The sequence below is a fragment of the Falco cherrug genome, chromosome 9 (assembly GCF_023634085.1).
Source record: "Falco cherrug isolate bFalChe1 chromosome 9, bFalChe1.pri, whole genome shotgun sequence".
Lineage (NCBI taxonomy): Eukaryota > Metazoa > Chordata > Aves > Falconiformes > Falconidae > Falco > Falco cherrug.
The window spans coordinates 21,849,513-21,866,115 of NC_073705.1; the positions used below are offsets into that span (position 1 = coordinate 21,849,513).

At 37.2% G+C, this 16,603-nt stretch overlaps 1 protein-coding gene across 2 annotated transcripts in view; it reads right to left on the reverse strand.

Annotated features, from left to right (window-relative positions):
* The window catches only part of ATRNL1 (attractin like 1), a 525,452-nt gene that overhangs the window by 464,406 nt on the left and 44,443 nt on the right, over window positions 1–16,603 (reverse strand). For both annotated transcript variants that reach the window (XM_027812182.2, XM_005443870.3), the window contains exons 3-5: window positions 14,479–14,592; window positions 12,146–12,274; window positions 8,756–8,964 (exon numbers count right to left, since the gene is read on the reverse strand). In XM_027812182.2, coding sequence (XP_027667983.2) covers window positions 8,756–8,964; window positions 12,146–12,274; window positions 14,479–14,592 — 452 coding nt within the window. The remainder of the gene's footprint in view (window positions 1–8,755; window positions 8,965–12,145; window positions 12,275–14,478; window positions 14,593–16,603) is intronic.

The window sequence follows — 16,603 nt, forward strand, 5'->3', positions numbered from 1 at the left end:
ACAATTTTTCAGCCACCACAAATACAAACCAAATCTTATTATTCTCAAGTACCCAACAAAATCTTCATATGATAATGAATTTGATATTATGAGAAATATTTTGAGAAAAGATAATATATCTGAATATACTTTCAATAAAAATTCCATTGGAAGTTTTACTAAGCAGTAAATCGCCTTTTTTACAGGAAAGAGATGAGATAGTAACTACATAATATAAAGTTGCTCTGTAAATGAAAAGATAGATGTTGTTCAAGAATGGCTCACCAGCATTCTAATAGTAGGTGTGCTGTTACACTCTCACTGCACAGCTCCGCAACCTCCGTACAGGATGTAATTATTTGCTCCCTCCTGCAAATAATCTTGCTCCAAATGAGACTTAAGGATAGACAGAGAGGTCCTGGACAGGTCTCCATCTAAAGCAGCACAGTAGCAAGCTGTGCCAGGACTCAGCCTCCTCCATGAATGAAGCAGTGAGAAATCCTAACGCACACAGGCTGATGCAGTTCTTGAATGCCATCTGGTTGCTATTATTCAGTGCCATTTCTTTCCTCAGCCAGGAAGAGTGGATCATCCAAGGACAATCCGGCCTTGGGGAATCTGCAGGGTCAGTCTGAGCAGGCAAGCCCGAAGGGCTGCACTGCCTGTCATCTGCAGCCTGTCAACAGTGCACAGGACTCAACAGCACCCTTTAACTGTTTGATTTCAGGTCTCAAACCTCAGACCAGCTAGGCTGGTACAGAAGAATAAGGGCTGATGCCACAGCAGCCTTTACTGGAAGCACGTTGCATGCAAAGCTTTCCTAGTCTTTCATGACTGAGCACAAGTACACTGTTTGGTAGGTGCTGCGTGAAATTTATTATAGTATTGAACAAAAACATGTTTTGCTTCATACTTAGTAAAAGAAACAGGGACCTTTCAGATTAGCAGTAGCTGACAGTACCCACTGGATTACAGATTTTGAGACTCCTTGTTAATGGATATCAAGCTCTAATATTTCTGCTAACAAGTTTCAGAGAACTTCATTGCTCTGTCAAAAGTCCACTTCCAACCTTCAAGCCAGATGTACTGATAACCAGTTTAGCCCAATTATCACCAGACCTCAAGAGCTGGTCTGTCTATACACCCCACAAATGTTTACAAACAGCAATGCTATGGCCTCCCAGCCTTCATTTCATTAGTTTTAACAAACCACGCTCTGTTAGTATCTTCCATAGCCCTCAGCATCTTAATGGCTCGCCCTCTGAGCCTGTTTCAATTTGCATTCATAGAAGTATAGTAACAAAAATGAAGTATAGTACTAATGTTTTCATGTAGATTCTGTGACTGATCATCCTACTAGCGCACTTGACACTTTACAGTCTATAGTTTGTACAGCATACAAAAATCAGAATATGAATTAGTTCATATTTTAATTAAGATAGGCAAGGAAGTGTTATCCCATGTCACCTTCCATACTTCAATCCAAGATTAAAAAACAAATTCTTAATACTCAGTCCCTAAATGTATGAATTTACAATTTATACTGGAGTAATTGCAACCTACACATTACTCAAACCCTTTTTTGCAGGATGTTCTGATCCTCCTTCATATTTAATGAAACTCCCATCATTATATTATCAGATTTCATTAACAGTCTTATGAGTAGATTATAAAAATTATGTAACAAGATCAGTCCCAAGATCAGTCTTTAAGTAGTACTGGTATCTTTCCATCCTGTTACTTGTTCAGCACACCCACTCACATTTCACAATTAAGAAGCTGCATTCCCCTTACTGTTCCCTTATGTATTCCCTGACTTTTAATGATTTCCTACCATCAAATGCTGAGTTTCAGAGAAAATATTTCACATTTTCTTGTCACTTTCCTTACAATTTATTTTAGTATTAACTACACATGAAAATCCACATTTCAGCTGTTTCACTATTCAATCACACCATATGTTTTTTTCTTTCTTCAAGTTACGGTCTAGAACCGTATGCACTGCTGAAATCAGGCTAACGAGATCTGAGCAGCCTGAGTCACTTACTATTCTTAAATAAAGGTGCTATAGCTAATGAACTAAATTTAATATCTTCCCTTATCAGGGAGATCAGCACTATCTAGCTCCTTCTTGTGTTCAGGACCTAGTCCTGCTTTTGTTCATTAGTTTATTCAGGTGTTCGCATGTTCTACTTTGCTACATTTACAAGCATGCATTCTAAATAAATATTTAGAAGGACATAAATACATTTTTCATTAAAACTCACAAACAGTAAGGGATTCCCTTTCTAGATCTCAGCCTAATTGCATGTACAAAGTATTTTCAAACACTTTTAATGCAGCGAATCATTTATTGAAATTAATTGAATAAATTTTACTAAATCTGCTTTCACTAAACACCAGATGACACTACAAAGGTATTTAAAAACTGAAGTTGGCTTCTCATCTACCTGTCATGTTCTTTCTTTTGCAGTAAGGCTACTTACATTTTCCCACACAATTTTCAGACACTAAATTTCCTATTATGATAGCTATATTTTGCTAACAAATTGCACAAAGTCCTCCAAGGATGCTTGAAAAATTATTAAATTCAATCTGAGCATAAAACTGAAGAACATGTTTCCAGTATATATGAAATAACAATTCACGTTAAGCTAATTCCTTCCTATGAATTCGGTATATGCAAAATTTCCTTAGACAACTCTCATTTCTGTGATACGCATAATGAAATTCTCAAATATGGAGTGGAGAAATTGGATTTTAACTTAAAATTGGGGGAGGAAAGGACTCCTTGGGCTTCTGTTTTTATGTGCATATATAATATTGATATACATATTTTTAACAAGACACCTCCCAGTCTGTAAATCTGCAGTTTCTTCTGACTGAATTCATGCTTGGTCAGGAGAAGATGTGAAAAGTAAAATCTAGACCAAGAGGGCATTATCACAGGGCAGAACAGTTATAAGACACCTGTGTCGAAATTTTTTTTTCTTTCCAAAAACAGGCTTGTCCAAATTGAATGTTACATCATAGGTCCTCTTCTCTGAATGCACATACTTGTATGCTTTCTGTTCAATTACATCCAGGCACAACGGGCCAAAACCTTAAATTTCGGACTTCTCAGCATTTGGCACAAGCTCTTTCCAGTGCTGCATTTCACCTGTCACTGCCTCAGCTCACATCTCAAACCTCTGCCACTGGTTTCAATAAACCACCACGACACAAGCACAGCTTTGCCAGATCTCAGCATCGAGGAATAAGGTGAGCCAAACAAGAAAGTATGACTTCAAAGCCTTCCACTGAAGCAGTGGGAACGAACTCAACTCTAGCTAGTCCTTTAAGGACAATCTAAGTCAAGTATAGACACACATTGACATCGTAGCTCTGGCCACACTCAAGACTGTGTTTATTCTAACACCATAATAATGAGCAAGACAAAATACTGAATTTTACACTGCAGCAGTCATAGCACTCCTTTTATACTTTCATCATTTACTTTTCTCCTTACATAAAGGCTCATTTTTCCCTAGAGAGCTATTATAAAATTGAAGCTGCCTTAATTGCCAACAGACATATTTCAAAGTTAATTAGTTTGATTTCAGAATCTGGTCTTCCACTACATCTCTATTTGCTAGAAGTAGATTTGTGGGGAGAAACAACTAACTATACACTTTTCAGAATTTTTACTGGTGTTTTATCTTTGGACTAGATCTGATCCCTAGGACTGAACACCTGTTTGTGGCTGCCGTGCATTACGTGCAGCTCTGGAGCTCATCTTCTGATGTAGTTCCATTTACAAGGAATGCAGTTCCTGTGTTTTCAAACCACCTCACAACATAATCCAAAACAAAGTACATGTGGAGAACCAGATTTGCTTTGAAGGAACCCTACTGATCCTCTTAAAGATTAAAGTAAATGCACCTTGTAATTCCTCCCTAGCAGATCCCCGTCTTGCTTGCAGTACTGATATTCAGTGACCAAAGTACCGATAAAGTTTCTCTTAAATTCAATAGTCTTCAACTCTTCTTTTTCATGCCTGCACCCCGTACGAAAGGTACCAGCACCAAGAGCATCCCCACATCCCACTGGACAAGGGAGAGGAAGTAGATGGTACCTGTGCAGGAGCTCTCGGTGAGGACTCCCACCAAGCATTACTCACCACTAACTCCTTAATCTCCCCATCACAAGATCGCTTCCTAGTGAGCACGTCAATTTAGTGGCATGGCTTGAGTCATACTCCCTCCCTAACAGGCTCACCCCCAACGTGGGCGCTATAATCCAATATTGTCTCTCAGACGCCTATCATACAGAAAGGGTCACTTCCTCTCTACTCCAAATTCCTCATGAAAATTCTCACCTACAGTGATTTGCAAGTCTTCTAACAATTGCTGCTTCCTAAGACAGCCTTTCTTTCGCTGACACAGCATGCAGTCTTTACTACCAGATCACTTTACATTAAGTCGTATTAAAAAAAGATTTTCTAAATTACTACTTCGAACTGGATGATTTATAGCTCATTAAAATGAGACTATCTTCCTTTATTTACCACACAGTGAATCATATTAACCTAACAGAAAACTTCACCAGAAAAAGTTGTATGTAGTAATCAAGATCTGTTATTAAGGAAAAAATGTTGTTTAACATCAGACAAAAATTGGTCACTGGAATAATCTCCAATTAAGCACTTGGCTACTGCATATTTTACAGGTAGCTATATTTTGAATTGCTTCTGTAAAACAGTTTCTAACCTATTTGATATGTTGCAGGCTAGTTATATCCTTTACATAGTATTATGTCAAGCTTCCTGAAGAAATTTGAGAACACCTCTATCAACAAGACCTATAACATTACTTTTTAAAAGCATTCCACACATTCATAGTAGTTAGCAACATTTTCAGTATGCCCAAAGATAGTCCACTTTTTAAAAAACGTGGAACTTTTTACAATCTTTCCAGTTATCCTGAATTGTCAAGCCCATGACAAAAGTTGACTGTTCGGAAATCTCCGGTTCTTATTTACAGCCCAACAATCCCAGACAGCGTCCCTGGCATCACTTGCTGGCTGTAAAACACCTGTTCCCCAGCAGGCCGGGCCGATGTGCCGGGGCCACCTGCATGAGGTTCAACCAGGCTCAGTGCCGGGCCCTGCCCGTGGGTCACACCAGCCCCAGGCAGCGCTGCGGGCTGGGGCAGGGGGCTGGGAGCTGCCTGGGGGGAAAGGGCCTGGGGGGGCTGGCTGACGGCCGGCTGGGCAGGAGCCGGCAGGGTGCCCAGGGGGGCAAGGGGGCCAACAGCACCCTGGCTTGTATCTGAAATAGTGTGGCCAGCAGGACCAGGACAGTGACCGTCCCCCTGTACTCGGCACTGGTGGGGCCGCCCCTCGAACCCTGGGCTCAGTTCTGGGCCCCGCACGACAAGAGGGACATGGAGGGGCTGCAGCGTGTCCAGAGCCGGGCAGCGGGGCTGGGGAAGGGGCTGGAGCACAAGGCTGGTGAGGAGCGGCTGAGGGAACTGGGGGCATTTAACCTGGAGAAAAGGAGGCTCAGGGGGACCTTATTGCTCTCTACAGCCACCTGAAAGGAGGTTGCAGGCCGGTGGGGGTCTGTCTCTTCTCCAAGATAACAAGTGATAGAGCAAGAGGAAATGGCCTCAGGGAGGTTTAGATTGGGTATGAGGAAAAATTTCTTCACTGAAAGGGTAGTCAAGCATTGGAACAGGCTGGCCAGGGAGGTGGTGGAATCACCATCCCTGGAAGTATGTAAGAAAATGTATAGGCGTAGTGCTTAGGGATATGGTTTAGCGATGGACTTGGGATTTCTGGATGAAGGATGGACTTGAGAATCTTTAAGGTCTTCTCCAACCTCAATGATTCTACAATTCAACAGTCAGCAAAAGGTAACATCTTTCGATAAAATGTCTTTTTCAACTTCTTAGTTCAAATAGCACAAAAGCCACCATGTTTCACAGCCATGTGCCCGTGATTTTTTCACCTGTGCCTAGCAAAGAAAAAGAGATCAAGTTGGTAGTGTTAAGGCATCTTTTTTTCCTCCCTGAGTTACATTCACTGCCTGCATCAGCAGGCATCAACGTATTCTGCTTTAGAAGATCAAGACAGATTAACCAGTAACGGGACAGCATAATATGATGTAGTACCCATAACAACAATCACTCTTCTGGAAAAACTTCAGCCACTTATGTTGCCTGAATATTTTTAGTTTACCAGATTTCAAGTAAACACTAGATTTTTTTTCCTGTATATACTTACAAGACCAACCATCTCAGAAACATTTAATATTATTAACATTATTGGCATTATTAAAAAATAACAAGAAGTACATTTAACAGGTATATTTTTGTTAAAATGTATGTTTTGATAAAAATAAAATGGTTATTATTTGCTTTCCAAGTCTAAAAGTTTTTATTCCATGACTTCATTTTATATTTGTACAGCTAGCGGCTAGCTGGAAATAAGTGCAATATCCTTCTTCCACAAAATTTATCTAATAACGAGAGGACCCTACTTTTCACTCAAAACCGTTATTCTCTCCCAAAGAGCACAGTGTTCTCTTTCCTCAGAATACCTCTTAAATCTTCTTCAGATTCTTAGATTTTCTTCAAAGATGCTCCTTTCGCAGCATCCACAAGATGGCAGCATTGTAAAAGAAAGAAACCCTATGCAGGGTAAAATGTGAAAGGCTTTTTTTTTTTTTTTTAATGTCCTGAACCATGGATTTTATTTACTGTACATTCTCAATCAATGCAGTTCAATCAGGTTTTTTAATATATGGAATTAACATAATCAAAATCCCAAAATGTAAAAAAAAGTTAAAAAAAACATAAAACTATCTTCAAAAAACCATAGAAACCAAGACCCTACTTTAGACACTTTATTTGAATTACCAAACAGAAGAAAAACTTGGTAGACAGCAAGAGTAGTAAGATAAGTAAAAACATTTTTGATTCCAGCATTGCAAATAACCCACATATGTCTGTTTTGAAAATATAGAGTATATGGATGCAAATAAATAAATAGAACAGAGAAGCAGGTAGTCACCCGGAAAACTCAAGGAAAGGTTTGGTATTGTTTTGTAATTAATAAAGAAAAACAATTATGTATCCAAGCCAGCTCATCTGTCACAGAATGAAAACATAACTGAATTGAATTCTATGTAGGATCAGTGAAAAACCAAGGAACAATGAAGTTATCTCTATATAATCTTACTCACTGTAGGAAACAACAGGAAGCTAGCATGCATAGAAATGCTAGATGAAAAGAAGATACTAACAATCAAAGTTAGACTTCTAATTTTATTTCACGCTCAAAACCTCTGCTGAAGATTGTAGCATTGTAAATGAAGGTATAGCCTAAAAAGCTTTTCCAAAGATTTGTGACTTTTCCCCATTTCTTACACAGCTATCTGAAATGGCAAAGACGTAATGCACAAATGAAAGGGTGTAACTCTTGCTGCAAGTTCTATTCACAACTGCCTTACAAAGATTAAGCTTTCTGGATCTTTTTTTATACACCACAATCATGGAAGGCTGTAAAGGACTTAGTAGCAAGACTGCACCATTTCCATTCAATGACCATATTGCTAACCCGCTTCCTTTCTGTGGGTGCACTGACTGCCTTTTAATGAACAACTTCATTAATTATTAAGAAATGTATTAAATTTCATAGTGTCTTTGTTCTAATAGGTGTGACAGCTAATACCAGTAAAAGAAGTCATCTCCTTGGACATGCAAAAAGAAACAGCAATAAAACAAATGCAGACACAGGAAGTAATGGGAAGAGGGCATGTAACTAAATAATGTGGGGCTATTTTAGTATTGATTTTAAGAGAAGAATGGCAATTTCAACGCATAGCTAGCTAATCCAATTGAGACATTTAATAGCAGTGGTAAAGGATAAAAAGTAAACATTCACAAACATCTAGCATCGTTACAGTAAGTGAATTAAACATTTAGGATCTTAAATAATTGATCTTTAATAAGAAACAATTATTTACGATACTAGAAGAAAAACTACAGCACATGCTTACAGTACATCCATTACTCCAAAGTATATGTCCACATAGACATTCTTGTACCATCATAACAAAACAGCTTACCTTCATTTTTCATTGAGAAGCTATACAACTAATACAGAACGGAAGACCAGACAGTGAACACCTACTTCAGGAAGCACTAAAAACATGATGGGATCATGTGACATTAAGAGAGGGGGGAGGAAAATCAAATCTGTCTAGACATTAAAGAAATGACTACACTGAGATACAGGTCATTTATGCGTGAATCCAAACTCAACCAAAAAGAGCAGCAGATATAGTGTTCAGTTTTACTGGGTAGTACCTTACTATATATTTGGTTCCACTGAAATAAATGGTATTTCTTGCATAACAGGATAAAGCACATGGAAGAGGAAGTTAGGCTATGGAGGAACTTAGTCTTCAGAAGTGCTCGGAACCCTTCATTTTTTTATTTTTTCAATTTTTTTTTTTTATTTTCTCCGATCATTAATTTCAAAAAAAAATTAATGTCCACCACAAGAAAGTTCAGGCCAAATATTTCTACAGCATCTTCAGACAGAAAATATCAGAGCTGTAAGCCTCTTCTGACATTATACATGTGTAGTACGTCCAGATGAAAATTTACTCCAGAAATTATTTTTTCATTTACATTTATTCTTTAAAGATCCTAATAGGTATACTAGATGGAATGCACTAAAAGCAGTTCTTTTTTAAAGATTAATTTGATTCCAAATAACAAAACCTTACCTTGCCAGCTATCATTGCAAACACACAGCTTCTCGCCTGTCAAATCACAGTACCCATGATCTGGACTGCCACAGTTGGCTTTACAATAGGGAATATCACAGGCTTCTCCTTTCCAATACTTGTCACACTCACAGTATACCCGGCTTGGTATGGACACACTGGTTGTACACTTTCCATGTTCTGAGCAGTTATTAGGACAAGAATTAATTCTGGAAAAAATATGTAAAATAAGGGAAATGACAAGCCAAGTGATGATGACAGTGGTTTTATCTGACTATTTTTCTCTGGGGAAAAAACCCTCTATATACTGAGAAAACACAAGTTTAATGATGAATTTACAGGCAAGTGAGCGAAAAGGTGTTCAACCACGCAGTCATGATCACAAACATCTTTTATTTTAACAGGAAGTATTGACATTAAGCAGGACAGACCCTGTCTAGACAGATCACTATCTTTTTTTTTCTCCTATGTTCTAGTATTAGCGCTCTAGTCAGTCCCTCCAAAAGCTCCATCTCTAGGAACATCCACACTGGAAGTGACCGTGAACAGTAACCCTTAAACTTTCTACCACAGACATACAGTTAAAGGGTTTTCCTGCATGGCTTTGGTCCATGCTACAAAAGAGTATGTCTAACATCCAAGGGCAATAAAATTGGAAAAACTGAGTAAGGAAAAATGAAAGTACCTGAAACTACTTACAAGTAACACTTCATGCTTTTAATCTTTAATAATAAAACCACCTTAACGCCACAGTCAGAGATGCAAGAAGAGGAAAGATTAGGCTGAAAGAAGTCTGTGACTGTTATGGGAGTTAGCATTTCTGTGATACACCCTACCAAACACTGAGATCACAGGCAAGCAGACTGCAAAATCATGCAAACGAGTTCCAGAAACGCAGGCAATTCCTTGGAGATGAGGAGGGATTGAGAACATTGAAGTATGTGGGTCCAAGAGTTTCCATGAACAGAATCTCAGGCAGTATGCACCTGATGAAGTCCTAAAAGGTTTTGAAAGCTTTTCTGATGACTTACAGGAAAGGGTTGGGTTGAAACTCAGCATAAACTGTTATTTCAAACCCCTGATCATAACACAGACTGCTCCCTGTAGATGTGAGAGCTGGATACCATTTCATAGCCTTCCTTGCTCTTTCTAAGCGAAGAAAGAACTGAAGAAGTTAGACAGGCATTGCTCATTCCTGGCCTTCGGCCAAACACAGTTGTGGTAGGACAGCCTAAAAACATTTTTTTCATTTTCTAAAGACTCACACCTCAGACGACTGATTCTGTTACACTACTGAAAAAGAAAATTCCATGTTTGAACTGCAAATGTCCCAGGTGTTTTGCCTAGTAACACACATCACATGAAAATCATTGATGACTGCATTAACTGCTGTATACCACAGCTGTGAGGAACCTCTCCCCCTGACATGACAGGAACAGTGTTCTGAAAGAACATGAACAGTAAGTCTTTACAGTCATAAACACACCAGTTTAAAAGTAGACATATTCCTACTCCAAAAGTTTCATTAAGGATTCAAACAGAATGAGAAAAACTGAATCGGCAGAGTTGGAAGCAGGTTGCCCGATTCCAAGGAACATAAAATATACTCAAGAGAGTTCTGCAGTAACTATTGTTTGCAACTGGCACGGCATCTCGGTCCCAGATGCTGTGCTTCTGTCTTCCCCAAAATAAAGGAATATGAGTGGTCCGTCAAGGTGAAGTCAAAGATCAAGTTAACCCCAGAGAAGTTTTTATCAAACCAAGGAAGAAAAAGGGTGACAGAAGCAGAGTGCAACATATCAGTGACAGACAGAACATTAATGCAGCCGCATAAAGCAATCATAGGTACTTCAGCATAAAACCAGTTACTGTTGACTCATTTTAAAAAAATTTAAAATTATTTGTTGCAATAGAAGAAACAGAAGAAAAGAGTACATAAAATTGTGTGAGTTACATGTAATGGAATTAAAAACTGGCAGGTTTTTCTTCATTTATTTTAAATCTTCCAGAAAAAAACAGGTAATGATATGTAGCATGCACATTACCAAGTCATAAAAGAATGCAGAACACATACATTCACTTCTTAAGAATGCCATGTTATGTTGCCATTTGCTCCCAAGACAAATAAAAAAAGTTCAATAAAAGCTTCAAGGATAACTGAAAAATGTATCTAATTATGGTAGAGAAGTCTGCCAAGCGACTGGATTTCACTGACGTCAACTGACAAAAATTAGAAATACTCAGCCTTCTAGGTTGCCATTTCCCAAACAACAAGTTAGTGAGGTTTCCCAAACTCTGAATAGTTATTTATTACCTGGTAAAAAGTAGGCAAAACCGCTGTGAATTACTGAAACAATCTTTCCATAGACAATTTAACAGAGATCTCTGCCAAGAGCAAAGCTATGGTCAGAAGCACAAATAGGACTTTTAAATTCATAAAGAATATGACAAAAATACTACATACACTTCCACATTTGAAGTGCAGGGCTGGCCACCACATCTCAAAAATTGGTATTTCAGAATCTGAAGGAATTAAAAGAAAGGAACAAGAATATCTTCAATCATGGGAAAACCATCACATGGAGGAACAGGTCCATCAGGACCAAGTAATCCCCTCGAACCAAAGTACCCAGTATGAACAGACATTGAATTATGTGCCACAAGCACATCCCAAATAAGACAGAAGTTGCAATTAACCCTTGGTGCATGTAAGGAGGAAAAGGCTCCGGTCCATCAGATCCAGCTTCAGAGCTGCTGACACAGAAAAGCAGACTGGAGGAAAGCAAGCATAGTTGTATCCAAATAGACTTTGCCATTAGAGAAACTAAAAGACAGTGCAGGTAAGAATTATGAAGGCAGAATGGAGATCAAGATGGAAAATAGGAGGTGAAAGTACCTGAGAAGCAGAGAAAAAAATGGAATAAAAACCTTGTGGCTGGCACAAAAATAAAAGCAGGACTTCAGCAAAGATTTCAAAAGCCATAGAAATATATTCAGCAAGAAGAATCAGGCAACAGATGATCCTAGTTCAAGAGAAGTGACAGCAGATACAATCTCCCTTCAATTCCATATGACAACTACATGTGTTGGATAAATACTGGAAGGGATACATTCTAGTTCCTTATGGCATAAGGAAAACATACTGTTGGAATGGCCATGTGGTTTCACTCAGAATAATGTATTTTATCTCATTTTCTTTTTTTTCCCCCACTAGTACCTTAATGACAACTCATTACAACCCCAGCTCCCTGGGTTTAGAAACATACCACAAAGTATAACTCTTACACTGTTAATAAAATTCATAGATAAACATTTTCCCTGGGTTTGCCATTCTCCTGAAAGAAATGATAGGCCAAATAACAAAGTAATTACTTTTCAAAAAATACTTACGAGTAAAAAATGTTAAATCCAGTTAGGTTATAAGCAGCATCGCTAAAAAAGTGTAGCAATGCATAGCCAGATGTAGTAACTACTTCAGGAACAGTTTCATTTCCACGCACTTCAGGGACTATTAGACCACTGGAAGAGAAAATGAGAATAATGTTTTTAATCAGTCTTTAGGAGAAGAAAAAAATTTTAACAAAACATTAAAGCAGGAGTTAGCTATTCTGGTTGTTAATTATAAAGACAAGGTAAGTCATAAAACATAAAACTCATTTTCAAACTTATTTTTAAAAACCAAATAACAAAATGTGTATAAAACTTGTCCATACCTCTGCAAGGTAAGGTAGGGTTTTCCAGAAAAAAAACCCAAAACAAACACCTCCTCCCTCACACAGTAATGAAAAATTTCATATCAGATTATTCTGAGGGTGCATGCATTATCAGTCTATTTGTTAAAACCTATTTTAACTTTGGAAAAATATATAAATGTTTCAGACAGGTGGTCAACAATCACTGTCATTCAGCACAAATTCTATTTCTACATAATATTTGCACCTTTAGAAGTTTATGTTATTAAAGAATTTCAGACCTGGAAAGTATGATAACTAAGTAACTTCCATGGAAAGTTAATTTTCAATGGAAAATAAAATACTCTTTAAAACTTCAGAATTATGTAAAAACATTAGTCTCAATTAAAGATTGAAGTAGGAAAAACAAGCAATATATTAAAATAGTGAGAAAAAGGATCACCTGCATAAACCAGTGCCACATCACAAATGTAAATTAAAAGTTATATGAATCCTAGGGAAAACGTTAACAATCAATAAACTGAAAGACTTTTGAAGTTAAAAACACAGGAAGAGGAACCTCCTCTTTCCTTCCATTCATGCTACACCCCAGGTTCCTGAATAACAGCTCAACAAATTTAACAAATCTGGGGAAAACAAAAACCAGCCAAGCAATTTTGTAACTATTCAGGAGAATCATGAAAAAAGGTGTATATTGCTGTAGTTGGGCAGGAAAGAGGGATGACCTGAGCTTTGTTCCCATAGGAGAAAGCACTGTCATTTATGCAATTAGTGTTTCTAGAACTCCAGCAGCGTGATCAGTATTTCATAACACAAAATTACATACCGTTTCTGCCCCACAGAGCACGTGTGTATATACGTACAGTTTCTGTTTGGTTCATGTATTTCTTTTTTTAAAAGATAGCTTTGCATTCAATAGATATCCCAAGATAAAACTTCTACTGACTTCAGAGGATTAGGTTCCTCTGCCTTCTCTCTAATAAACTACAGCCCACTTGTACAGAATATTCTTTCTGGAATGCTTCCTAAAGTTTTAACAGCAGGGTAGGAATAAACAAACCAAAATATTTTGGCAAAGTCCAGGAATGGAGGAAAAAAATGATAAAAATCACATGACCTGTTTTTTCTCTCTTGGACGCATAAGAAATGCAGTGTATGGACCTAATTCGTAACCTCAATGGTTTATTGCCATTCGAAATGCAAATAAGTAGTCTTTATTCAGTATTTGTTGCTATGCTTGCTGTTTATTGTTGTTCATTTTATGTTTATTTCTAAACCTTGCTACAAAGTAATACTTTGATTCTAGACAACAAATATTAGAGAAAAGATTTAGTTGCGTAGCAATTCTTACAAGCAATGATAACATAAAAAAGGAAAAATTCCATCATTTCAGTTGATAGCAAAATTTGAGCTCTCCTCCAGGACTTTGAAGAACTTGATAATTTTACCCTCTATGACTTAGTCACAACGATATCCAGTTTAGTAATCTAAGGAAATATGTTACAAGATCAGTGCTTAAGATAGCCTTTGCATCAAATGTCCTGAACAAGTCTCTTCATTCTTCATACAGAAACTTAGAAGGCATTTAGTGACTTTTTTTTTTTTTTATACTTTACACACAGTGCAGCTTGGCCCGAGTCACAGACTGCAACTCTCCCTTAAGCAGGATCACTATTGGCCAGTGCCACATTTAATACGCATTAAAACTCAGGAGTCAGTATTGGAAGGGACTGGTAAATACATTTCTGATTGCCTGCCTATGAGCATTAACACTCCATGCACTCTCAGCAGTAAGTACAAGCCACATAAAGGATTTATGCTATGACCACCTAATAAAAAAATAAAAAAAAAAATAAAAAAATGAGGAGTGTCTTGCAATTTATTCTAATATAACTTTACATACAAGCTCCCACAATATTAACAAAAGCAAGCTACTAAACAAATTAAAGCCTCCAATGTTATTTTTTCCCCTGCAAACTAAAACTGTTCATACATGACTTCTTGGACTAAAAGGCCAATAAATAAACTCACCTAAATACAGCTATTAAAGGTGCATATATTGAATCTCCATCATAAACATACATATGATCCCAACTACATTCTGTGGCAAAGTGATTAAATCTCAATCTTAGTATTGCATTTGGGCTGAAAAAAAAAAAAAAAAAAAGAACATTGATGTAACATTATTTACAGAAGTACTGAGCTCATAAGAACTTGCAACAAAATTGATAATGCCAGTATAATTCTATTAAAACATTTTGAGCACTAACTAAACATTCCAAAGAGTTAAATAACAAAATTTAGGGCAAGCAAATATTTCACTATCTTAGAAAACTTTAAAAACAACATCTTTGTCCAAGTCTAATAATACCTAAATTTAACAAGAGATTTAAGTTCACTAGGTTTTATCAGTATCCAGAACCACAGATTTAGAGCAATTAAAATACCCCATTTTAATATACTAGTTTTACTTTGCAATGTCAGTACTATAAGGTTCAAAGTGTCTTTCAAGACAAAATCACCTAGACATCCTCATTCCAGTATTATACTAGTTACTGAAAATAAAAATCTTTTAAAAAAATTAAAAATAGCAAGCAATATTAGTGCAAGGTATTTTTTTTTCCTTCCCTCTCCCCAACACCTGGGAGTCACATTTCACCAGGTTTTCGTAGAGATGCAGATAGGGATAGTAAGGTTTTTGAAAAGGGAATTTTCTCATATAACAAAACTAGCAGACTCCTAAATACATTCCATGCAACATACTGATTATTTTCTTTTATCTCATTTTATTCCCACCGCGCTCCCCCAACAGGCTTGAATGCGGTTTGTCAGTTTGGAAAACATGGTTGGGGTTTTTGGGTGGTGGTTTGTTTTTGGGTTTTTTTGTGAAAGATCATTTGGAGAAAGCTCTTTGTTCATTTTTTGAGAGTATTTTATACATATGTGGCTTCCTTGTGTGTTGACATTTTGCGTTATGTTACTCTTCCACATACTGTGCAGCATATTGTTTCCTCCAGCTACCCACTCTACCATCTCCTGCAAAGAGGAGGAACAGAGCGAAGACCAGCTTCAAAGGAGAGTTTGCATACAGTCCTGAGGCATGTTTCCACTTTAGCATAGTGTAGTGCAGTGCAAATATTCCTGAGCTAGCTTGGGGAAAAAAGTTGCTTACCTATACCATAAACATATTCAGCTATAGCTTAGTCATCTAGATACTGAAGCTGCTACTTAAAAGATTTTGCAAACTACCCGTAACTACTTTGCTGTTGTGCTTAAAATATTATTTGTGTATTAGCATACCAAAAATAGGTCAGATAGATCATTACCGAACTATGGTGACAGAGCAGACATGGAAGGTAACAGATTACGACAATACGGAAACACAGAAGCAGGCAATTTTATTCTAGAACACTAGTAGAACGCAGACCTAACTAAATTCTTCAGCAGAATCACAACCCATAGGCTGGTGGAAAACGTCCCGATGAAATTTAACAAATTTGAGACTTTAACAGTTAGCTGTATTAGTGCATATATCGCATTATTTCTTTGTGCATGTCTGTGTGTTTCTGTGCTGCATAAACTGAAAAATTAGCAACAGACACAAGACATCTAAACTGCACAAACTGTGGGCACAATATGATTTTAAAATTAAGTACACAAGGAAAACTAGAATAGAAAATAAAATACTTTACAGAAGCACTAACTTTTGAGTAACATGTAAATGAATAATTGTCATTAGACTGAAGAATTCTGTACTCAAAGCTATTTCTGATTTATCACTTATGAGATAAAGAAGATAAATGTGTAAGATAATGAGGTAAATAATAGGATTCCATAACCACATTTGGAACTTATGTAGAGTTACTCAAATGGGCAACAAATTTACCACAGGGTTTTGAGAGCTTGCAGCACTGGCCAAATTCCAACGTCAGCCTAACTTTTGCCAGCAGTTTGAATGGGAATGGAATTTGGCCAACATTGAGCAATCCTGAAAAATCCTACTTCAATAGTATTTTTTTTTAATCTTTATAACATTTAAACAAAACCAAAACAAACAAAAAAAAAAACCAAGAACTGTTTATATTGTGTCCAGATGCAGTTTCAACTTGAGGAGTCCTTTAGATCTCAAATACACAGTACCAACCTGTCAGAAAAT